This window comes from Pseudophryne corroboree, chromosome 6, assembly GCF_028390025.1.
Source record: "Pseudophryne corroboree isolate aPseCor3 chromosome 6, aPseCor3.hap2, whole genome shotgun sequence".
NCBI lineage: Eukaryota > Metazoa > Chordata > Amphibia > Anura > Myobatrachidae > Pseudophryne > Pseudophryne corroboree.
In genome coordinates this window covers 689,168,036-689,194,515 of record NC_086449.1, presented here as the reverse complement: position 1 = coordinate 689,194,515, position 26,480 = coordinate 689,168,036, and the positions used below count along the sequence as shown (strand labels likewise).

Here is a 26,480-nt window from a genome sequence, read left to right as displayed (position 1 = left end):
GTCATCTGGATCGCCTGTCTTTGACGGCGTGGCTGTTGAAACCTCTATCTTAGAGGCTAAAGGTTTTTCAAAGCAAGTAATCCAAACCATGCTTAGAGCAAGAAAGCCTTCTTCGGCCCGTGTATATCATAGAATATGGCAAGCCTATATTCATTGGTGTTCTGGAAAAAATTACAATCCGAGATCTTTTAAAGTAGCTAGGATTTTGGATTTCCTGCACTCAGGATTAGATAAAGGGTTGAAGGTTCCTTCCTTGAGGGTGCAAGTCTCAGCGTTGACTGTATGGTTTCAGCAGAAGATTGCTGACCAACAAGATGTACGTACGTTTTTTCCAAGGAGTAGTACATATTCAACCTCCATTTGTTCCTCCTGCAGCTCCCTGGGATTTGAATTTAGTTCTTAAATTTCTCCAGGGTCCTTTGTTTGAACCACTTGAGAGAGCGGATCTTAAGTGGTTAACAGTTAAAGTTCTTTTTTTACTGGCAATGGCGTCAGCCAGAAGAGTGTCAGATTTCGGAGTATTATCATGTAAGTCTCCTTTCCTAAGTTTTTTTCCAGACAGAGCAGTTCTCAGAACGAGATTGTAGTCCCAGCCTTTCAGGTATTGGGACTATCTGCGGGAGAAGCATCGCTGGACGTGGTCCGGGCTTTAAAAATCTACATAGATCGTACTAGTGTCATCAGGAAAACAGATTCCCTCTTCATCCTCTACGGATTCTATAGAAGAGGATGGCCTGCTAGTAAACAGACGCTGGCGAGATAGCTCAGAATGGTAATATCAGAAGCTTATTCTCATGCAGATCTCCCTATTCCGGCTAATGTCTCTGCACACTCTACACGTAAGGTAGGTCCTTCTTGGGCAGCACAACAGGGTGCTTCAGCAGAACAGATATGTAGGGCAGCCACATGGTCTTCCACAAACACATTCATCAGACATTATGCCTTGGATACTTTTGCCTCTCATGACGCAGACTTCGGGCAAAAGGTCCTCCTGTGCAATCAGGAGCGTCCCCACCACTAAAATGGCTTTGGGAATCCCAATGTTATCCTGTGGATAATCCTGTGGACCCAGCCAGAGAAATGAACGTTATGGGAAGAACTTACCGTTGATAACGTGATTTCTCTTATGTCCACAGGTATCCACAGGGATCCCACCCTGACGCATCTGATTTGAGGATCTAGACAAACACTAAAAACCTCTTCCTTCTTGTATGGAAGGGTGTGCATGTGTGTTCTTATCGCCTGTACAGGTCTCTGCCTGATGTTCCTGCCTAAAATTGCTGTGGAAAGAACTGATCTGACTGAGTCAGTGGGCGGGACTATATAGTGGAGGCCCCAATGCATCCTGGGAGGCCAGAAAGCTTGTGACCGTGTTGGTGCCATTTTCGCTGTCGCTCGACAATATCCCAATGTTATCCTGTGGATACCTGTGGACATAAGAGAAATCACGTTATCAACGGTAAGTTCTTACCATAACGTTCATATATATATATATCTGCTCCCTTATGCTTGCCTCCACCCCCTCTTTGGAACCCCCCATTTACAAAACATGTGTTTGCCCCTGTACAGCATACCTACATCCACACAGCATACATGCACACACATACATACATACATACATACATACATACATACACACATACATACATATATACATATATCCTCCAACATTTTACACACAAAACCCGGTTCAAATTAGAAAAGTGGGCGTGGTCACGAGTAAAGGGGGCGTGGTCACGCCCAGTTTCCAATACTTTAATTGTAAAGTAGAGTCAAAAACTGGTACAAAGCCTTTTTGGCAGGTACAGTTGGAAGGTATGATAGCTAGCATATACACACACACACACACACACACACACACACATAGCATGCATACATCACACACACACACACTACACACCTACAAACAAACAGCATACCTACAAACACACACACACACACACACACACACACACACACACACACACACACACCACTAACCAATTAAAGAGAAGAGGAGGAGATTCTGCCGGAGTCCATGTGAGTTGAGCACATGCTCAGCTGCTCCTTCCATGGTGAGTTATGTCTCCAGTACAGAGAGCTTTGCTGATCAGAGCTCTGTGTGAGGAGCATTCACAGCTGCTTGTTAGTGCCTGTGGGTGGCCCCGCCGGGTGCAGAGATGGAGACCAGGCTGTCTCCGCCTCTAAAACACAATTCGTCTGCGGGGGAAGGGGAAGTTTGCTGAATTTCATTGAAAAAATATATGCAAAACTGCCAGTGCTTGACGCAGGCACGGGGGGAGGGGGGGTTTAGATTTGGGGGGCCCAGGGTAAAGTGTCCCCTGGGCTCCCCCCTTAATCCGGCTCTGGTCTTACTACTGTTAAAAATAAACCTGCAAGTCTGGTTAAGGACCTTCTGTGTAAACTCGCCTCCATTTAACTTTCTGCTGACACCCACTGAAACCACCCAGGTTCCAACAATAGACCATGGTGGTCATTCCGAGTTGTTCGCTCGCTGACAATTTTCGCAGTGCAGCTATCAAGTGAAAAAACTGCAAAAATGCGCATGCGCATGGTACGCAGAACACATGCGCTAAGTACTTTCACACAAAACTTTGTAGATTTGCACAAGCTCGAGCAACGTTTTTTCATCGCTCGAGTGATCGTAGTGTGATTGACAGGAAGCGGATGTTTCTGGGTGGTAACTGGCCGTTTTCAGGGAGTGTGCTAAAAAACGCAGGCGTGCCAGGTAAAAACGCAGGAGTGTCTGGAGAAACGGGGGAGTGGCTGGCCGAACGCAGGGCGTGTTTGTGACGTCAAACCAGGAACTAAACGGACTGAGGTGATCGCAGTCTAGGAGTAGGTCTGGAGCTACTCAGAAACTGCAGCAAATTATTTAGTAGCAGTTCTGCTAATGTTTAGTTCGCTATTCTGCTAAGCTAAGATACACTCCCAGAGGGCGGCGGCCTAGCGTGTGCAATGCTGCTAAAAGCAGCTAGCGAGCGAACAACCCGGAATGAGGGCCCATATCAATACCAACACACAGATTAGTTGGTTAATCCAGTGTACACAGGTTAAAAGTTTGTTAGCAATTTACAGACTTATAGAAGCCCCTGACAAATTGCCATTGGGACAGTTCCACTGTAAAGATTTGCGAGTTCTGGATAATAGCCTATACCCGATTTATACAATCTTTGCTTGGTTACACTTGGTGAATTTGCCTCATCTTGTGTAAAAGTTGTATACTATACAGCACTGAAGCAGGTCCAGTAAAGGCCTGGAAGTTCCAGATTATTGAGGAACATGCACCTGGTGCACCGAGAGGGGTGATTTGGCATGACTGAAGCCATAGTGTATGAGGGCATACTGTAACTACCTTGTGGCTGGCATTCCCCATTATTCACATAATTTCAGAATTTTTTCTATCTATTTTGTATATTTCTGTTTATTCTTGGAAAATAACACCATCTAAGATCATTAATAATGTAATTTTAACACACTTCGGAATATGTGTGCTCTATATAAATAACTGGTAATAAATAAAAAATAATAACTGGTAATAATTGTATGAAATGTAAATATGAAGGGGCATATTTATCACAATCTGCATCTCAGATGTGGATGGGATGTGATATATTTGCCCCAATCTGCAATGCAATAATCGAGTACATCGCAGGGATGTATCATATCAGGAGAACAGCTATCCAATGACTGGCTGCCCTCACTAGATTACTTATCACCGGTCCCTGGGTGCTGGTTTGAATTTTTTTATACTTTTTTTTATACATTGATCTTCCTGTGTGTCTATCAAACACACATGGCTGATCACAGGGGACAGATCACTGGACAGGGAACAGGGCAGAGAAGGCTGTTCAAGGGTACTGGAACCAGAGGGAAAGCCTGAATAACACTATCTCAAGTTAGCATTATTATCACAGGGCTCCCTCCGGTATTTTTTTTCCAATATTTTTTTTAGTAAATTAGGGCATATCACATTTCCCATTACAAGTGTGGAAAATGTAATCTATAATGCAAATTTAAGGGCTTAGAGGAGAGTTTTTGCTAATTCTCTTCCAATTGCTGCGATACGGGTGTGAAATAAAACTTTTTCACATTATTTTAGTCAAAATAGTGTTGAGAAATATGCCTGTAAAATGTGTTATAAGTACACAAATGTGTGAGCTATTATATGACAGAATACAACCTTGTTTTCCTATTATTACCAGTCACATAACCAGTGGTGCAAGTAGAAAAAATGTCTTACGGGTACTGTGTGCGCGCGCCAAAAAATGGGTGTGGCCAAATGCCACATGGGGCGTGGTCAATGAAAATGGGTGCGTGATACACATATGGGGGAGGGGCAGATACACGTATGACCCCAATAGTGCCAGATACACGTTGCCCCACAGTGCCAGATATACATTGCCCCACAGTGCCAGATACAAAAATGCCCCCAGAGTGCCAGATATATATTGCCTCACAGTGTCAGATACACGTTGCCCCACAGTGCCAGATATACATTGCCCCACAGTGCCAGATACACATTGCCCCACAGTGCCAGATACACAAATGCCCCCACTGTGTCAGATATACATTGCCCCCCGTGCCAGATACAGAAATGCCCCTACAGTGCCAGATATGCCCCCAGTGTCAGATATCCCCCAGTGCCAGGTATACATGCCCCCCCAGTGCCAGATATCCCCCAGTGCAAGGTATACATGCCCCCCTGTGCCAGATATCCCCCAGTGCCAGGTATACATGCCCCCCTGTGCCAGATATCCCCCAGTGCCAGGTATACATGCCCCCCTGTGCCAGATATCCCCCAGTGCCAGGTATATATGCCCCCCAGTGCCAGATATCCCCCAATGCCAGATAGAAATGCCCCCCCAGTGCCAGATATCCCCCAGTGCCAGGTATCTCAGTGCCAGTGCCAGGTATCCCCCAGTGCCAGGGAAGGAGAGCGCAGCCTGTGCCTCTCCTTCCCCTCAGTCTCCAGTGGGTGTCTCACAGTTTAATTCAGCGCCGATCCGTGAGCGGTGCGAGCTCTGATTGGCTCACGGATCGGCGCTGAATTAAACTATAACACCCGCCGGAGACTGAGGGAAAGGAGAGGCACAGGCTGCGCTCTCCTTCCCTCACATCAGCGGCGGTGCGAGAAGCGGCGGCCCGTCGGTGTGGGTACGGCGTACCCACGGCTAAATTCTTACGGGTACGCCGTACCCACCCGTACCCGCCTACTTGCACCACTGCACATAACTAAGAAAATGCAGGATTTTTAAGCAGTATAAAATTCAGCCCAATAAGATTATTATTTAGATTTCTGTTTCCATTCCTACAATATATATTGTGCAGTATTTACAGTATTTTTAATAACAATATTTATTGTTTTGTATTTTATTTATTTTTTCAGGAAAATTCCAACCTGATCTCACAAAGGTAATATTGAAACAAGTTGATTTGTTTTTTATTCATATATAATTTTTGTAATGTGACATATAAATGTGTTTTTATATATTGGGCTGATCAGTTTATTAATTTAAGCCTAAAATGTTACATGTTATCACACCTCCCAACTGTCCTGATTTTCGTGGGACAGTCCCACGGTGGGGGGGCAGTTGGGAGGCTCCTGTCCTAGCAGAGCAGCATTGAATAGTTGATGGGCGCATGCGCACACTGTCTATTTGATGCAGACAGAGGGAGAGGGTGCATGTCAGCAGCTCACAGAGCGCTGGGCATGCCCCCTTAGTGACGGAAAATGAGGGCGTGGCTTGCAATAGTGACACTGCCACAAATCCATGCCCCCTTTCACATAGGACGCGCCCCCTTTTTGGACGCACGCATGTAAGAGTCTCATTTTCGTTCATTGAAATGTTGGGAGGTATGTGTTATGGCCATGTAATAATTAAAATATAAAAAATACAATTATACACTGTATACAAACAGTCACTTCCATAACAAGCAGTAAGCAATAACCTTGTACAGCGCAATGAAACAGTGAAAGCAAATGTTGGATGGATAACTATTGCTTAAGTGCACAATTATTCCTTTGAGCAGTGTTAAGAAATAGCTCTCAATGGGGTATATTTACTAACATTCGTAATTTTCGGAAAAAGGTCAAAGTTCAATCACGAATGACATCGACAGTGTAAAATTGCAACTTTTTGAATTTATTACGACTAATTTACTAAGCTGCCGTATTTTGCCTTTTCGGGTTTTCCGATGTCGATGTCATTCGTTTTTTTTTTCTGTTTTTTTACGGCAGTGATTAGCAAAACACTGCTGACTTTTTCAAAATGAATCTCGGCCGGATCTGTGTGATCCGTGCTGGGGTTCATTTTTTTTTTTTTTTTTAAATAAACACTGTAAAACTTTTAAAAAAATTGCGTGGGGTCCCCCCTCCTAAGCATAACCAGCCTCGGGCTCTTTGAGCCGATCCTGGTTGCAGAAATATGGGGAAAAAATTGACAGGGGTTCCCCTGCTCAGCGGTGAGGTCACTTTCCGTCAACCGCAGGGCAGAAAGTTCCCACCATTGGTTACAATGGAGCGCATAGGCGCTACATTGTAACACTGCCGCGTGCTGCCTGTCAGTCAGTACAGGAGCACACAGCCGATCAGGAGGGTGCTACAACGTGGCGCTCCCTGATTGGCTGAAGAAACCCACTTAGACAGAAGTCAGAGTGGGTTTCTGGCATTCGGGGAAAGGGGTCCCATGTGAAAACATGGGGCCCCTTTCAGTTCGTGGTCGGGACTCCGTTTTGTTATTTTCTCAAGTACGTGGATTACAAATGGATTTGAAGAGGACCGATCTACACTGGATTTTGTGAGTATAATTTTTTCAACAGGTACCCCATGGATTCTACTGGACAAGAGGACCGACCTGCGTGTGAACATAAGGTAAGTATGTGTATATGTTTGTGTGGATGTATGTAATAAATCTTTACTTTCAATGTGTGTGTGTCTTGTCTTTTTTTGGGTATTTTTTTAGTAGTAGTACTACAGGTACCAGCGGGCCCGTTTTTCCGCCGCATGCTGGTACTTGTGGTTCTCCAAGTACCAGCATGCGGGGGAGGCTTGCTGGGCCTTGTAGTACTGCTACTAAAAACAATATCTTTTCATTTTCACAAAAGGCTATCAGCCCCCCATCCGCAGCCAATTGGATGGGGGGGACAGCCTCGGGCTTCACCCCTAGCCCTTGGGTGGCTGGGGGGGGGACCCCTTGATTGAAGTGGTCCCCACTCCCCCAGGGTACCCCGGCCAGGGGTGACTAGTTGGATATTTGATGCCACGGCCGCAGGGCACTATATAAAAGTGACCCCCGGCTGTGGCATTATCTGTCCAGCTAGTGGAGCCCGGTGCTGGTTTTAAAAATACGGGGGACCCCTACTCTTTTTGTCCCCCGTATTTTTGGAACCAGGACCAGGCGCAGAGCCCGATGCTGGTTGCTTAAATATGGGTGAACCCCTGTCAATTTTTTCCCCTTATTTCTGCAACCAGGATCAGCTCAAAGAGCCCGAGGCTGGTTATGCTTAGGAGGGGGGACCCCACGCAATTTTTTTAAAGAAAAAAACCACTTTCCCACACCTTCCCACCGATATACATGCACGGATCTCATGGATCCCTGCATGCCTATACAATCACGGATTAAAAAAGCAGGTCTTTTTTTTTTTAGCACTTTTTTACGAGTTGTAATTTTTCACGGCAGTGTTTTATTTTTTTTTGCTTTGCACTTCTTAGTAAATGACCGAGATTCATACTTAAACAGCCGCGTTTTGACCGATGGTGTATTCATTCGTAATTATTTTCATGGACTACCCAAAAAATACGAATGCCCTCATCACTGCCGTGATTTGAGTTTAGTAAATTACCGAGATGACACTTTGATGAAAAAACGGCATCTCGGTCAAAATCGGGACCTTAGTAAATATACCCCATTGTATATAAAGCTGATTTACAAAAGGCATTGATTTAAAAAAAAATGTTCACAGTTCACTTGCCCACAGTCCATCCAGGTATTGTACCTAATCATAGGACATACACCCATTTACCATAACTTACTCCACCAACTAGACTGGAGGGGGTGAATAAATTACTGCTGCAATGTCATCATTAACCTTTGCTTGCTGTAATTTGGTGGCAGAACTTCTCACCGAATTCTCATTGTTTCATTGTGATTAGTGAGGGTCTTCTGTATTTGTGACCATGCAGAGAAGAGCACTTGAAGTGCTGGAGTGCAGCAGTCCATTATGCATTATGTTATGAAATAGATATTTATTCTTTTTATCTGTTTTGAGTAACGGTCAAGAGGTCTTAGTAACCCTGATGGGGACAGAGATTTTCCTGTTTACTAAATTACAAAAATCTATAGGTACAGTAGCCATTTCGATTGATGGAGTGGGTAGTTTGGGTATTTGGAAGTTTAGATGAGAAAGGAAGCGCTACCTTCATATAACGCAATTGCTCTAGATCGTTCTGAATTGAATAGCCCCCTAACTCTTTACTCAGCCTTTAGGCGTTCAGCTGGGAGTGCCGCTGATTTGTATGTACAGTAAGGGGAAGGTGGAAAACACCTACACTGCTAAAGTACTGTATACTCATGTGGGCCAACTAAAGATTTTGAGGGATGCGTTTAATTTACTGGCTGTCGGGATCCTGGCAGTCAGGATACCAACGCCAGAATCCCGACAGCCGACAATGCCGCCAGCCGGCATCACGGTGCAACAGGACTATTCCCACTCGTGAGTGTCCACAACACCTGTAGAATGGGAATAGATCCTGCAGTGTGGCGAGCACAGCAAGACCGCAAGTAGACTCTTAGCGCTCACCCCGCTGCCGGCATTCTGGCGGGCGGGATGCCGCAGCCGGCATCCCGTCCGCAGGTCATCCATACCAAACCTGATTGTGATTGTCACAGAACTTTAATTATAATTCTAGATACTAACTGTTATTTTTTCTTTTACTAGAATTCCACGGTACCTGCTCGTTTAAGGTAAATGCTCGGAATGTAAACACATGTCTATAGATTGTAAGCTTACGAGCAGAGCCGTCCTACCTCTATGTCTGTCTGTTTTAACACAGTTGTGTTCCATTACTGTTATTCCAAATGTAAAGCTCAACAGAATATGCTGCACTATATAAGAAACTGTTAATAAATAAATAAATACATACATACATAAATAAATAATGTATTGGTACTCAGCATATTACTTGATGCAGAATAAATATATCTTGATACATAAATACAACCAGTCAGCATAACTCTTATTAATTAGAATTTCTCTTATGTACTAGAGGATACTGGGAATACATTTAGTACCATGGGGTATAGACTGGTCCACTAGGAGCCATGGGCACTTTAAGAATTTGATAGTGTGCACTGGCTCCTCCCTCTATGCCCCTCCTACCAGACTCAGTTTAGAAAATGTGCCAGGAGGAGCCTGTCATGCTTACGGAAGCTCCTGAAGAGTTTTCTGCATTTATTTAGTAGGTTTGTTATTTTCAGGCAGGTCTGGATGGCACCAGCCTGCCTGCTTCGTGGGACTTAGGGGGAGGAACGGACCAACCTCTTGAAGGGTTAATGGTCCCATTCCCCGCTGACAGGACACTAGCTCCTGAGGGAACTATTTGCAAAACCCCACCACGGCGAGCGTACATTCACGCAGCACGCCGCCACCCCTAACAGAGCCAGAACATAGAAGAGTGGTGAGTACTAAGCCGGTGTCCTGGTTAGCGGGTCGCCGGCCATTATGGCGGCATGAGGGTACAGAGACGCACGGTATCTGCAGGGGGCGGCCTTATCTCCAGACTCAGTACACAGTGCAGACGCACCGCTTCTGAGGGAACAAACTGAGTCTAAGAACACTACGTATGTACACAGGTGTGCGCACGGGGGGTGCCTGGTGCGCACAGGCACCTCCTAATGTCCGGCACCTCCCGCACTCCACGCCTGCTGCACTGACCAACTGGGCTGCTGCGCTTGCTGGCCGTCGCCACGCACATGCTGCTATCACTAGAGGCTGCCTAGCGGCGCAGAGGGGGTGATTGAAGTTCAAGTTCCGCCTTCCGCCCGTGCTCACCAGTCTCCTCCCGCGGCTACGCGAACGCTGGGGGGGGTCCCCAGGTATTTCCCTTCTCATGGGGCTGGACGGATGCAGCGTCTCCTCTCCTGTCTGCAAGAATGAGATGCATGTCAGGAGTGCCGGCGGTAGTGGTGGGTCCGGTGGGGGGGATCGGTACACAGGCACCTCCTAATGTCCGGCACCCCCCGCACTCCACGCCTGCTGCACTGACCAACTGGGCTGCTGCGCTTGCTGGCCGTCGCCACGCACATGCTGCTATCACTAGAGGCTGCCCAGCGGCGCAGAGGGGGTGATTGAAGTTCAAGTTCCGCCTTCCGCCCGTGCTCACCAGTCTCCTCCCGCGGCTACGCGAACGCTGGGGGGGGGGGGGGGTCCCCAGGTATTTCCCTTCTCATGGGGCTGGACGGATGCAGCGTCTCCTCTCCTGTCTGCAAGAATGAGATGCATGTCAGGAGTGCCGGCGGTAGTGGCGGGTCCGGTGGGGGGATCGGTACACGGGCGGCTTTAATTAAAGATGCTGGCCAGATGGACTCTCACTGACCTAGCAGGGGCTGGCAGCAATTATGGTGGCTGTGTTTTATTTTTTGGGGAAAGATATGTGTGTGTACAGTATGTATAATGTCTGCTGTTTATCTGTATGCTACTCTGGGTGTCTACTGTATATGCATGTTGTGTACTGTGTATGTTAGAATATCATGTATGTGTATGTATACTATTATATGAGTCTCCTATGTGTATGTATTGTGTGTATATATATATATATATACATATATATTATATGTGTGTATACATATGTGTATGTGTGAAAAAGTGGAGAATAGCGCCTAGGTGTATTCAGTAAGACCCCTATAAGCAAAGGGATAAAATGACTATATGGTCACACCTAACACACCTCACATATACGTAAGTGGCAGCTTTTAAACAGTATAAAGCTAAATATTAGAAAATGAAGTATAAAAAGCGCCTGGTAGTGTTGGTGACTCACTCCTCGTGAAAAAAATTGTGATAATAAAACAGATAAATTATAGTAAACTTAGCTGCGGGTATTTCTGGTAGATGACTCTTATAGACAGCACATGTAAAGGAGAGATAAAATAGACATAGTGTGTACTGTTTTTAAAAAACCACAGGTGTTTTTCTGTATATATAACATACAATTTATAGGAACTATGCAGGTTCCAATTTTAAAGGAGAAACTATGTTTAGTTAAAAACAATAGTTTAATAGACACACTCCTGCCAGAACATGCAGGTTACACATATAGATAAAATAGTACACAAAATCAAAGGACATATATAGCAGCTGGTTCAATTATAAAAATGCAGGTATTAATCGTACAATGTTAAAAAATATAGCAGGCTTATCTGTCCACAAATCTGGGTATTGGATTAAATTTCATCCATGAATGCAAGTATCAAACGTACAGGATATAAGGTAAAAACATGGCTTATCTGTCCACGGATAGGAAGTCAGAAAGGGGTGGGCATCCAGTCCCTGTCCCAGGGACAGGGACTGGATGCCCACCCCTTTCTGACTTCCTATCCGTGGACAGATAAGCCATGTTTTTACCTTATATCCTGTACGTTTGATACTTGCATTCATGGATGAAATTTAATCCAATACCCAGATTTGTGGACAGATAAGCCTGCTATATTTTTTAACATTGTACGATTAATACCTGCATTTTTATAATTGAACCAGCTGCTATATATGTCCTTTGATTTTGTGTACTATTTTATCTATATGTGTAACCTGCATGTTCTGGCAGGAGTGTGTCTATTAAACTATTGTTTTTAACTAAACATAGTTTCTCCTTTAAAATTGGAACCTGCATAGTTCCTGTAAATTGTATGTTATATATACAGAAAAACACCTGTGGTTTTTTAAAAACAGTACACACTATGTCTATTTTATCTCTCCTTTACATGTGCTGTCTATAAGAGTCATCTACCAGAAATACCCGCAGCTAAGTTTACTATAATTTATCTGTTTTATTATCACAATTTTTTTCACGAGGAGTGAGTCACCAACACTACCAGGCGCTTTTTATACTTCATTTTCTAATATGTGTATGTGTGTATATATACAGTAACAGTATATATATGAGTGTGTGTGTGTACGGAACCCCCCTCCCCATAAAAATCCTGCAACTGCCCCTGTGCCATGTCCTCACTGTCCTGCAACTGCCGCCACCAGCCATGCCAACATTACAGGCCCAGCCCAGGCAGCGTTCCTCTCTGGAGGAATCGGAGCCGCCGGCGGAGCAGAGGACACAGCTGAGTAACCCTGAGACAGTTCAGCACTCAGCAGAGAGGGCAAGACACGCTTTCTGTCTGTGTCACTGAGACATCTCTGTTTAATATATGTTAAATTTGGATTTTTTATTACTATGGATTATTTATATTCCTCAAAATATTTATTATTAATAATGTGTTATACTTTTATAATAACTGTGAGCACTACGGGGGGTATTATGTGTATCTGGCACTGCTGGGGGCATACTGTGTGCCATAATGTGAATTCCGGGTCATACTGTGTGACATAATGTGAGCTTTGGCTAATACTGTGTGGTGTAACGTTAATTTCAGCTCATACTGTATGTCATAAAGTTAATTTTGGCTCATACTGTGTGGCGTTATGTGAATTTCGGCTCATACTGTGTGATGTTATGTGAATTTCGGCTCATACTGTGCGGCATAATGTGAATATCGGCTCATACTGTGTGGCATAATGTGAATTTTGTCTCATACTGTGTGGCATAATGTGAATTTCGGCTCATACTTTGTGGCATTATGTGAATTTCGGCTCATACTGTGCGGCATAATGTTAATTTTGTCTCATACTGTGTGGCATAATGTGAATTTCGGCTCATACTGTGTGGGATAATGTGAATTTCGGCTCACATTGAGTGGCATAATGTGAGTTTCATCTCATACTGTGTGGTGTAATGTGAATTCCAGCTCATACTGTGTGGCATAATGTGAATTTCGGCTCATACTGTGGCATTATGTGAATTTCGGCTCATACTGTGCGGCATAATGTGAATTTGGTCTCATACTGTGTGGCATAATGTGAATTTCGGCTCATACTGTGTGGGATAATGTGAATTTCGGCTCATACTGGGTGGCATAATGTGAGTTTCGTCTCATGCTGTGTGGTGTAATGTGAATTTCGTCTCATACCATGTAGCATAATATGAATTTTGTCTCTCACTGTGTGGCGTAATATGAATTTTGGCTCATACTGTGTGACGTAATGTGTATTTCGGCTTATACTGTTTGGCGTAATGTGAATTTTTACTCATGCTGTGTGACGTAATGTGAATTTCGACTTATACTATTTGGTGTGATGTGAATTTTTACTCATGCTGTGTGACGTAATGTGAATTTTGGCTCATGCTGTGTGGCGTAATGTGAATAAGGGGCACTACTGTCAGTGACTGGTGAGCATGGGGACATTTGTGACAAATGCTGGTGTCCTGCGGAGGATTAGTCTGATGGCAAAGAAAGGGGCAAATGTGGCTCTGATTGCAAAGTGTAAATTATAAACTTGTTTTATATTGAAATGGAAATGTTTGTCCTGGAATATATACCTCTTACAGGCGGCCAGGATCCTGGCTGTCATGATCCCGACAGCGGGATTCCAGCCACCAGTATGCTGGCAGTGGAGCGAGCGCTAGAAAGCCCCTTGCAGGCTCGCCGGGATCGCCATGCTAGAAGGCCCCTTGCGGGCTCACTGCACTGGCCACGCTGCTGGTACGGAGGCTCACTGCGCTCGCCGCAGGATCTATTCTCCCTCTGTGAGTGTCGTGGACACCCACAGAGGGAGAAAAGCCTGTGGCGCCGGTATTCCGACAGGCGGTCTCGTGATCGCCTCCCATTTGGCTCAATAAATCTCCTATACTTTTCAGAGTGACCCACTCAAAATTAGGGTGTAGTGCTGGGGGGTGCAAGGGGTGTGTGTGGGGTGGAGGGTGGGGAGGGGATTGCATATGCACCTAGGCACACCACTCTCTAGTTCCGGCACTCGGTCAGGGATATATTGGGGAAGTGTAAGCAGGGAATAGGGTACAGCGGCCGCTAGCACTCAGGGTTATGTTGTAGTGGACCGTCAGTACTGCCTGGTGGTTGCACCATTATGTTTATTTTTTTTTCTGGGGTGTATTATATCTACTTTATTATTAGGGAGAAATTAGAATAAACCATGTGATTTTACTGAGAGAATGTAAAATAGTTTAGACATGTCCCTGGGTGATGCTAGACAGTAGACACGCCCAAAAGGTGGTGTAGATACGCCCAAAAGGCGGTGCTAGACATGCCCCTCTGGGGGTGCACACCCTAATAAAATTAGCTGCGCACGCCTATGCGTATGTACACAGTATCCAGACTGGCATTACAGACTTAAAAGGGGGCTGACTCCATTTTAGGCACTAAATTACCTCAGCCAGTATAAAAAAGCAGGAAGACTGCGCTATTGAAGGGCAATGGCTTCACTATGAGCTTATCCAGCATCTCAACAGCTCCATTTTCCCTCTGCAGTGGACACAAATGCTGACTGACAGGGACGTGCAGTTCCTCCAGAGAGACTCCAAATTACCTCAGCGGTACCAGGGGGTCATAGCAGGGAAGGGTGGGGGGGCGCTTACCAGTGTACTAAGTTCCCAATCTGGGCACTTAGTCTGCGACACTGCTAAGCTTGGCATTAGCACTAAGGGCGCTGTGTGCTGGCTCCAGACTATCTCTGTGTCTCACTTGAAGGGCTCTTTGTGGGTTAATTGTGCATTTAACCTGTTCGTGTGTGTGTGTCCTGTCACTGGGGGTCATTCCGAGTTGTTCACTCGCTAGCTGATTTTAGCAGCATTGCACACGCTAGGCCGCCCCCCACTGGGAGTGAATCTTAGCATAGCAGAATTGCGAACGAAAGATTAGCAAAATTGCAAATAGAAAATTCTTAGCAGTTTCTGAGTAGCTCCAGACTTACTCCTACACTGCGATCAGCTCAGGCCGTTTCATTCCTGGTTTGACGTCACAAACACGCCCTGCGTTCGCCCAGCCACTCCCCCGTTTCTCCAGACACTCGCGCGTTTTTCCCTGACACGCCTGCGTTTTTTAGCCAACGCCGGGAAAATGCTGAGTTACCACCCAGAAACGCCCCTTTCCTGTCAATCATTTACCAAACACCAGTGCGACTGAAAAGCGCCGCAGAAGCCACAGCAAAACAGCTAAGTTTTTAGTAAAATAACTAAGCGCATACAATGAGCGAACAACTCGGAATGACCACCACTGTCACAGTATGTCAGACAAAGAGTGTGTTTCATGTAAGACACAGTGTTCCTCTTCTCCAGGGGGTTCAGTGCAGTCTACTCAGTGCAGTGCACCCTCCCAGGCTATCGGGGCAGAGCCAGTATGGCTGGATTTCATTAGGGGAACGATTTCCAATATTTCTACTAAGTTGTCCCGCAATGAGAAAGAGAAGCAATACTTAGGGCAATCGATGACTTGAGTTTATGAACTTAGTAACCAGACCAGCGTCTCAGTCCCCTACCATTTGTCCACAAAAACGTCCTTTGGCCCATATCCTGCAGTCTGACTCTGATGATGAGAGGTCAGATATGGAGGAGGGGGAGGTGGACTCAAAGGTGGGGGAGGCTACTGTGTCACAGGGAATAGAGGCTCTCATTGAAGCTATCAGAGAAGTTCTGCATATCCCTCACAAGGTAACAGAGGAAACTGAGGAATCTTATTTTATTATAAAAAAGAAATCCTCAGACACTTTTCCTGTGTCAAAGAAACTAAATACCCTGTTTGAAGAACCGTGGGTTAATCCTGATAGGAAATTTCAAATCTCTAAAAGGTTGATATCGTCTTTTCCCTTTCCTCCTGAGGATAGGAAAAAAGGCGAAAATCCACCGAAATTGGATGCATCAGTATCCAGGCTGTCACGGAAATTGTATTGCCTGTCCCGGGTGCAGCCTCCCTAAAAGACATGGCTGATTGTAGAATTGAGAATACACTCAAATCTTTGTATACAGCTGTGGGGGTGGCCCAGAGACCCACTATAGCATGTGGGTGGATTACTAAGGCCATTGCCAAATGGTCGGGTAACCTAATTGAGGGGTTAGATACCTTGCCTCAGAGGGAGATTATTTTACTCCTGCAACATATACAGGACTCTGCGAATTTTATGATGGAAGCCATAAAAGAAAGAGGCTTGATTAATGGATGCACCACTGCTATGGCAGTGTCAGCACGCAGAGGCTTATGGCTATGCCAGTGGACTGCTGACGCGGACTCCAGGAAAGGCGTGGAAGGCTTACCCTTCACAGGAGAGACCTTATTTGGAGATGAACGAGACAAATGGATCTCCAAAGCTACTGCGGGTAAGTCCACGTACCTTCTTTCTGCAGCTCCCCCAGCCAGGAAGGCCTACTCAGAACCTAATCTACAGTCCTTTTGGACTGCCAAGTTTAAGGGCAAAATCAGAGGTTCTTCTACAGCCACCAGAGGCACTAGAGGTTAACCACGCAAACCAGCAACTGCCAGTTCACAGGAACAGAGCTCAAGCTCTGTTTCCTTAAAGCCTTCAGCATGACGGTGGAGTACGAAGTCTGGAAGACTGGCAGGTGGGAGCCCGACTAAAATTTTTTAGTCACATCTGGACAACATCATGCTAGAATCCCTGGGTCATAGATCTAATTTCCCAGGGCTACAGCCTGGACTTTCAGGAGCTCCCACCTCACAGATTCAAATCTGGCTTACCAGTTTCACAGGAAGCAAGTATAATATTACAGGACGCCATTCAAAAACTGGTACAGACTCAGGTCATTGTTCGAGTTCCACCTCATCTGCAAAACAAGGGATATTCCAACTTGTTTGTAGTACCGAAACCGGATGGTTCAGTAAGACCAATTTTGAACCTCAAGTCGTTGAACTCGTACTTAAGATTGTTTAAATTCAAGATGGAGTCTCTGAGAGCGGTGATCTCAGGTCTGTAGGAGGGGGATTTCTAGTGTCTCTGAACATCACGGATGCATACCTTCACATTCCAATCTGGCCACCTCATCAGGCTTACCTACAGTTTTCACTGCAGGACTGTCACTACCAGTTACAGACCCTACCATTTGGTCTTTCCACGGCACTGAGAGTGTTCACCAAAGTGATGGCACAGATGATGTTTCTACACCGCAAACAGGAAGTGAACATAATTCCGAACCTGGATGATCTTCTGATAAAGGCACCGTCCAGGGAGCGGTTGTTGGACAGCATTCACCTCTCAACTGGTTTACTTCTGGATCACGGGTGGATCTCACCTGGAACTGATGCAGAGGCTTCCTTTCCTGGGAATGATACTCGACACGGAGTCTCAGAAAGCGTTCCTTCCCTTGGAAAAGGCAATGGTAATCCAGTCAATGGTTCGGGCTCTCCTGAAGCCAACCCAGATATCGTTGTATCTGTGCATTCATCTTCTGGGGAAAATGGTGGCCTCTTACGAGGCAATTCAGTATGGAAGGTTTCATGCAAGTCCCTTCCTGCTCGATCTGTTGGACAAATGGGTGGATCACATCTTCATATGCACCAGAGGATCTGTCTGTCGCCAATAGCCAGGATCTCCCTTCTGTGGTGGCTACAGATTTCTCACCTAGTTGAGGGTCAATGGTTCGGGATTCAGAATTGGATTTTGCTAACCACAGACGCATGCCTCAGAGGTTGGGGAGCAGTCACCCAGGGGGTGCAGCTTCAAGGAAGATTGTCAAGTCACGAGGTCGTCCTTCCAATCAACATCCTGTAACTCAGGGCTATATACAACGCCCATGTGCAAGCCTCATATCTCTTCAGAATCAGGCCATTAAGGTCCAGTCGGACAATGTAATGGTGGTGACGTACATAAACCGACAGGGCGGAACGAAAAGCAGAGCCGCAATGTCAGAGGTGTCAAGAATTCTCCTCTGGGCGGAAAAACATGCCATGGCATTGTCGGCATTCTTCATTCCGGGAGAAGACAACTGGGAAGCAGACTACCTCAGCAGACACGACCTGCATCCGGGGGAGTTGAGGCTTCACCTGGAGGTGTTCAGGTGCTTGACACATCGGTGGGGATATCCACAAATCGACATGATGTCCTCTTGTCTCAACAAGAAGCTGAAGCAGTATTGTTCCAGGTTGAGAGACCCACAGGCAGTGGCGGTAGACGCTCTGATGACTCCATGGGTCTACAAGATGGTGTATGTATTTCCTTCACTTCCTCTGATCCCAAAAATTCTAAAATGAATGAAAAGGGCAAAGTTTCAAGCAATACTCATTGCTCTGGACTGGCAAAGAAGGGCCTCGTATGCGGACCTTCTGGAGATGCTTCTTGAAGATCCGTGGCCTCTGCCTCTTTGCGAGGATCTTCTGCAACAAGGTCTGTTCGTCTATCATTACTTATCGCCGCTACATGTAACGCCATGGAAGTTGAACAGCTGATTCTAGCCAAGAGAGGGATTCCTAGTAAGGTCATCCAGACTATGATCCAAGCCAGGAAAGGGGTAACGTATAAACATTAACACCGTATTTGGAAGAAGTACGTCTCTTGGTGTGAGAGCAGACAATATTCTGCGGTGGATTTTCATCTGGGATGTTTCCTGCTTTTTCTGCAGTCGGGTATGGATGTGGGCCTACGTCTGAGCTCCATAAAAGTCCAGATTTCGGCCTTGTCCATTTTCTTTCAGAAACAATTGGCTTCTCTCCCTGAGGTCCAGATGTTCTTGAAAGGGACTGCACATCCAACCTCCCTTTGTGCCTCCCACGGAAACGGAACCTTGGGATCTCAATTTGGTGTTGCAGTTCCTCCAATCGGATTGGTTTGAACCGTTACAGGAGGTAGACGTAAAATATCTTGCATGGAGGACCGTCACACTGCTGGCCTTGGCTTCAGCAAGATGTGTGTCGGAACTGGGGGCTTGTCTCACAAGAGCCCCTACTTAATTTTCCATAAGGACAGAGCTGAACTCAGAACTCGTCAGCAATTTCTTACTAACGTGGTGTCTGCGTTTCACATCAACCAACCTATTGTGGTACCGGTGGTTGCCGACACCTCTGCTACTTCAAAGTCTTTGGATGTTGTGAGGGCTTTGAAGGTGTATGTAAAACTAACAGCTCCTCACAGAAAGTCGGACTCGCTGTTTGTGCTTTATGATCCCAATAAGATTGGGTGTCCTGCTTCAAAGCAGCCAATTGCGCCCTGGATCAGGCTCACTATCCAGCATGCTTATTCCACGGCAGGATTGCCGGTTCCAAAATCTGTACAGGCCCAATCTACTACGTTGGTGGGTTCTTCTTGGGTGGCTGCCCGGGGTGTCTCGGCTTTACAGCTCTGCCGAGCAGCTACTTGGTCAGGTTCAAACACGTTTGCTAAGTTTTACAAGTTTGATACTTTGGCCTCTGTGGACCTTCCGTTTGGTCAATCAGTTCTGCAGGAACCTCAGCACTCTGCCACCCGGTTTGGTAGCTTTGGTACTTCCCCATGGTACTAAATGGATTCCCAGGCCAGTATCGTCTAGTGCGTAAGATAAAATTGGATTTTAATTACCTACTGGTAAATCCTTTCATCGTAGTCCGTAAAGGATACTGGGCGCCCACCTGGTGCTTTGTTCTTCTTGCACTGTTACTTGGTCAAGTATTGTTGTTTGGTTCAGCTGTTGCTGTTCCTGTTTTCAAGTTTGGTTGGCATGACTTTCCTCTTGTTTTGTGTGTGCTGGTTCGGAATCTCACCACTATCCTTTATATCCTTCTTTCAAAGTATGTCCGTCTCCTCGGATACAGTTTCCTAGACTGAGTCTGGTAGGAGGGACATAGACGAAGGAGCCAGCGCACACTATCAAATTCTTAAAGTGTCCATGGCTCCTAGTAGACCCGTCTATACCCCATGGTACTAAATGGATTCCCAGTATCCTCTACGGACTACGAGAAAAGGATTTACCGGTAGGTAAATAAATTCCTATTTTTGTGCATATTTATAATGACAGAGAGATAAACATATTTGTCATAAAACAGACAATAACAAATGTTTCTCCATGTTACACCCTTCCTCTTATTCTTCAATCGCCCCATCTCTCTATCTTCATCCCCAGATCTATTATTTATCATCCTGCACCTCAATATCTTTCTTCATCCCCACTATCCATGTTATTCAGTATCACTTTATTATCCCCATTCTTTACCTCCATCATGATCAGCCTTCCTCACCCCCATAATCCCTCTTCATCACCCCACAGCCCAATTATTCATCAACCCCTTCTATCCATCAATATCCCCCGGCCCCCATCCCTCTATACCTCCAAAAGGTATGGGCCATAGGGTCGACACGCATAAAGCGACAGTCATTAGGTTGACCACTGTTGGTCAACAGTGACTAGGTTGACACCTGAAATAGGTCGACACAGTCATTAGGTCGACATGAACAAGGTCAATATGAGTTTTGTTTTTACTTTTTTGGTGTCGTTTTCATCTTAAAGTGACGGGGAACCCCAATTAGTGCACCTTGTCTCCTCACTTGGGAAAGGTGCCTCGCTCCACTACTGCTGCGCTCGGCACAGGATACTATTCCCAATCGTAGTAGACGTGGATTGTAAAGTATGAAAAAGTAAAAAAAATAATAATAAGATTTTAAACCTACCGGTAAATCTTTTTCTCCTAGTCCGTAGAGGATGCTGGGGACTCCGTAAGGACCATGGGGTATAGACGGGCACCGCAGGAGATATGGGCACTCTAAAGAACTTTAGATGGGTGTGCACTGGCTCCTCCCTTTATGACCCTCCTCCAGACCTCAGTTAGAGAACTGTGCCCAGAGGAGACGGACAGTACGAGGAAAGGATTTTTGTTAATCTAGGGGCAAGATTCATACCAGCCCACACCATCCACACCGTATAACATGGAATATACGCCACCAGTTAACAGTATGAACAAAACAGCATCAGCCAAAGACTGATCTCAACTGTAACATAACCCTTATGTAAGCAATAGCTATATACAAGCCTTGCAGAAAAATGTCCGCACTTGGGACGGGCGCCCAGCATCCTCTACGGACTAGGAGAAAAAGATTTACCGGTAGTTTAAAATCTTATTTTCTCTTACGTCCTAGAGGATGCTGGGGACTCCGTAAGGACCATGGGGATTATACCAAAGCTCCAGACCGGGTGGGAGACTGCGGATAACTCTGCAGCACCGATTGAGCAAACATAAGGTCCTCATCAGCCAGGGTGTCAAACTTGTAGTACTTTGCAAAAGTGTTTGAACCCGACTAAGTCGCCGCTCGGCAAAGCTGTAACGCCGAGACGCCTCGGGCAGCCGCCCAAGAAGAGCCCACCTTCCTAGTGGAATGGGCCTTTAGCGAATTTGGTAACGGCAATCCAGCCATAGAATGAGCTTGCTGAATCGTGTTACAGATCCAGCAAGCAATAGTCTGCTTAGAAGCAGGAGCGCCAACCTTGTTGGCTGCATACAGGACAAATAGTGCTTCTGTTTTCCTAACCCTAGCCGTCCTGGCTACATAAATTTTTAAGGCCCTGACTACATCCAGGGACTTTGAATCCGCCAAGTCATTCGTAGCCACAGGTACCACAATAGGTTGGTTCATGTGAAACGATGAAACCACCTTAGGCAAAAATTGAGGACGAGTCCTTAATTCTGCTCTAGCCACATGGAAAATCAGATAGGGGCTCTTGTGCGACAAAGCCGCCAATTCGGACACCCGCCTTGCAGATGCCAAGGCCAACAACATGACCACCTTCCAAGTGAGAAATCTTAACACAACCGTATGAAGAGGTTCAAACCAGTGAGATTTTAGGAACTGTAACACCACGTTAAGGTCCCATGGTGCCACTGGAGGCACAAAAGGAGGCTGTATGTGCAGCACTCCCTTTACAAAAGTCTGGACATCTGGGAGAGAAGCCAATTCCTACTGAAAGAAAATTGATAGGGCTGAAATCTGTACCTTAATGGAGCCTAATTTTAGGCCCATATCCACTCCTGTCTGTAGAAAGTGGAGAAAACGGCCCAGATGGAAATCTTCCGTAGGAGCATTTTTGGATTCACACCAAGATATAATGTTTCGCCGTCACTTCCTTCCTAGCCTTTATCAGAGTAGGGATGACTTCTTCCGGAATGCCTTTCCCAGCTAGGATTTGGTGTTCAACCACCATGCCGTCAAACGTAACCGCGGTAAGTCTTGGAACACCCAAGGCCCCAGTTGCAACAGGTCCTCTCTGAGAGGAAGAGGCCACAGATCTTCTGTGAGTATTGTCTGTACTCTTTTTCTTCTTATGATTCTCAATATCTTTGAAATAAGTGGAAGAGGAGGGAACACATAGACCGACTGAAACACCCATGGTGTCACCAGGGCATCCACTGCTACTGCCTGAGGGTCCCTTGACCTGGCACAATACCTCCGAAGCTTCTTGTTGAGGCGTGAAGCCATCATGTCTATTTGAGTAAGTCCCCTCTGACTTGTTATCTCTGCAAAAACTTCTTGATGAAGTCCCCACTCTCCTGGATGGAGATAGTGTCTGCTGAGGAAGTCTGCTTCCCAGTTGTCCACTCCCGGAATGAAGACTGCTGCCAAAGCACTTATGTGATTTTCCGCCCAGTGCAGAATCTTGGTGGCTTCCGCCATTGCCACTCTGCTCCTTGTTCCGCCTTGGCGGTTTACATGAGCCACGGCTGTGACATTGTCTGATTGAATCAGAACCGGTAGGTCGCGAAGAAGATTCTCCGCTTGACGTAGGCCGTTGTATATGACCATCAATTCCAGTACGTTGATGTGTAGACAAGCCTCCTGACTTGACCATATCCCCTGAAAGTTTCTTCCTTGTGTGACTGCTCCCCAACCTCGGAGGCTCGCGTCCGTGGTCACCAGAACCCAGTCTTGAATGACGAACCTGCGTCCCTCTAGAAGATGAGCACTCTGCAGCCACCATAGGAGAGACACCGTGGCCCTGGGGGACAGGCTTATTTTCTGATGAATTTGGAGATGGCACCCGGACCACTTGTCCAGAAGGTCCCACTGAAAAGTCCTCACATGAAACCTGCCGAAGGGGATGGCCTCGTAGGTCACCACCATTTTCCCCAGTACACGAGTGCATTGATGGACCGACACTAATTTTGGTTTTAACAGGTCTCTGACCATGTTCTGGAGTTTCTGGGCTTTTTCCGTTGGGAGAAAAACCCTCTTTTGTTCCGTGTCCAGAATCATGCCTAAGAACGATAGTCGAGTTGTTGGAACCAACTGTGACTTTGGTAGATTTAGAATCCAGACATGTTGCTGCAGCACTCCCAGGGAGAGCGCCACGCTTTTCAGCAACTGATCTCTCGATCTCGCTTTTATCAGGAGATCGTCCAAGTACGGGATAATTGCGACTCCTTGCCGGCGCAGGAGCACCATCATTTCCGCCATTACCTTGGTGAAAATCCTCGGGGCCGTGGAAAGCCCAAACGGCAACGTCTGAAACTGGTAATTACAGTCCTGTAGAGCGAATCTCAGGTACGCCTGATGAGGGGGATATTGGGGACATGAAGGTATGCATCCTTTAAGTCCAGTGACACCATAACCCCCCCTTCCTCCTCCAGACTGGAGATTACTGCCCGGAGCGATTCCATCTTGAATTTGAACTTTTTCAAGTACAGGTTTAGGGATTTTAAATTTAGAATGGGTCTGACCGAGCCATCCTGTTTTGGGACCACAAATAGGGTTGAGTAGTACCCTTTTCCCTGTTGGACCCGGGGAACCTCGACAACCACTTGTTGTTGACACAATTTTTGAATTGCCGCTAAAATGATCTCCCTTTCTGGGGAAGAAGCTGGTAAAGCCGATTTGAAAAACCGGCGAGGAGGCACGTCTTCGAATTCTAGCTTGTAACCTTGGGATACAATTTCCATCACCCAAGGATCCACGTCTGACTGAACCCAGACGTGGCTGAAGAGTCAAAGACGTGCCCCCACCGACGCAGACTACCTCAGTGGAGCCCCAGCGTCATGCGATGGATTTAGTAGAAACTGGGGAGGACTTCTGCTCCTGGGAACTAGCCATAGCCGGCAGTTTTTTCCCTCTGCCCTTACCTCTGACGAGGAAGGAAGAGCCCCGACCTCTTCTGGACTTATGCGACCGAAAGGACTGCATCTGATATTGCATTGTTTTCTTTTGCTGTGGGGAAACATAAGGTAAAAAGGTAGATTTACCCGCGGTAGCTGTGGAAACCAGGTCCGCAAGACCTTCCCCAAATAAATCCTCACCTTTGTAAGGTAAAACTTCCATATGCTTCTTTGAGTCGGCATCACCCGTCCATTGGCGGGTCCACAGGGATCGTCTAGCAGAAATCGCCATGGCGTTGGCTCTTGAACCTAGTAGCCCAACGTCTCTCTGAGCGTCTGTCATATATAAGACTGCATCTTTAATATGACCTAAGGTCAATAAAATGGTATCCCTATCTAGGGTATCAATGTCAGCTGACAAGGTATCTGTCCAAGCTGCTACCGCACTACAAACCCAAGCCAATGCTATTGCCGGTCTGAGCAAAGCACCCGTATGTGTATAAATTGATTTTAAGGTACTGTAGTTTCCTGTCTGCGATCAGCAGGATCCTTGAGGGCTGCTGTGTCTGGAGACGGCAGTGCCACCTTTTTTGACAAGCGCGTCTTGTCCACTCTGGGCGAGGATTCCCACCGTAATCTGTCCTGCGCAGGGAATGGATACGCCATAAGAATTATTTTGGGAATCTGCAGTTTCTTGTCCGAAGTTTCCCAAGCTTTTTTAAATAACGCGTTCAGCTCATGACATGGGGGAAAGGTTACCTCGGGTTTCTTTTCATTAAACATGTGTACCCTCGTGTCAGGGACAGAGGGGTCATCTGTGATATGTAAAACATCCTTTATTGCAATAATCATGTAATGAATAGTTTTGGCCACCCTTGGGTGTAACCTCACATCATCGTAGTCGACACTGGAGTCAGAATCCGTGTCAGTATCAGTGTCTGCTACTTGGGACAGGGGACGTTTCTGAGACCCTGAAGGGCCCTGTGACACAGTCAAAGCCATGGATTGACTCCCTGTTCTATCCCTGGACTCTGCTTTGTCCAATCTCTTATGTAATAAAGACACATTTGCATTTAAAACATTCCACATGTCCAACCAATCCGGTGTCGGCGTTGACGACGGCGACACCACAATCATTTGCTCCACCTCCTCCTTAGATGAGCCTTCCGCTTCAGACATCCCGACACACACTTACTGACACCCCCACACACTCAGGGATATATTTATATGGAGACAACTCCCCACTAAGGCCCTTTGGAGAGACAGAGAGAGAGTATGCCAGCACACACCAGCGCCACCTGACTCTGGAAACAGAATTCCCAGTTAAACAGCGCTTTTATACCAATATATGTATATACACTCACTGCGCCAAGCTAATGTGCCCCCCCCCCCCTCTTTTTTGCCCCTCTGTCACCGTGTTCAGCAGGGGAGAGTCCGGGGAGCCAGCTTCTCTGCAGTGTGCTGTGGAGAAAATGGCGCTGGTTAGTGCTGGAGGATCAAGCCCCGCCCCCTCAGTGGTGGGCTTCAGTCCCGCTCAAATTCACAATCCTGGCGGGGTATTATCTTATGTACTGCCTCCCCAGTATATCTATATACTTTAGCCAGTCCCAAGAGGTTTAATATTGCTGCCCAGGGCGCCCCCCCTGCGTCCTGCACCCTTCAGTGCCCGCTGTGTGTGCTGAAGTCTTCAGCCGCCTTTGAAGTCTTCTTTCTTCTGATACTCACCCGGCTTCTATCTTCCAGCTCTGTGAGGGGGGTGGCTGCGTGGCTCCGGGACGAACGGCGAGGGTGAGACCTGCGTTCCGACCCTCTGGAGCTAATGGTGTCCAGTAGCCTAAGAAGCAGAGCCTATCACTTAAGTAGGTCTGCTTCTCTCCCCTCAGTCTTACGATGCAGGGAGCCTGTTGCCAGCAGTGCTCCCTGAAAATAAAAAAACCTAACAAAATTCTTTTCAGAGAAACTCAGGAGAGCTCCCCTGTAATGCACCAGTCTCCTCTGGGCACAGGATCTAACTGAGGTCTGGTGGAGGGTCATAGAGGGAGGAGCCAGTGCACACCCATCTAAAGTTCTTAATAGTGCCCATGTGTCCTGTGGAGCCCGTCTATACCCCATGGTCCTTATGGAGTCCCCAGCATCCTCTAGGACGTAAGAGAAAATGGGAAAAATGCATGTCAATCTTTTTCCATGTCGACCTACAGATGGGTCCAGTCCAGTGACGTGCGGTGGGGTGAGGCAGGTGAGGCAGAGCCTTCCCTGTCATACTTACGTTTCTACCAGCGTTTTGATTGTATAAAGTATATGAAAAATACAAAGAATATGTTTGAAATATCTTTTTTGCATTATTCTAATCATTTTTATAGC

The 26,480-nt window shown here is 46.4% G+C and overlaps 1 protein-coding gene across 8 annotated transcripts in view; it reads left to right on the top strand.

The window, feature by feature from the left end:
* Window positions 1-26,480, top strand: part of LOC134933242 (lymphocyte cytosolic protein 2-like) — an 881,523-nt gene that overhangs the window by 412,242 nt on the left and 442,801 nt on the right. For all 8 annotated transcript variants that reach the window (XM_063928300.1, XM_063928301.1, XM_063928302.1 and 5 more), the window contains 2 exons: window positions 5,390-5,415; window positions 8,941-8,966. In XM_063928300.1, the coding sequence (XP_063784370.1) occupies window positions 5,390-5,415; window positions 8,941-8,966 (52 nt within the window). The remainder of the gene's footprint in view (window positions 1-5,389; window positions 5,416-8,940; window positions 8,967-26,480) is intronic.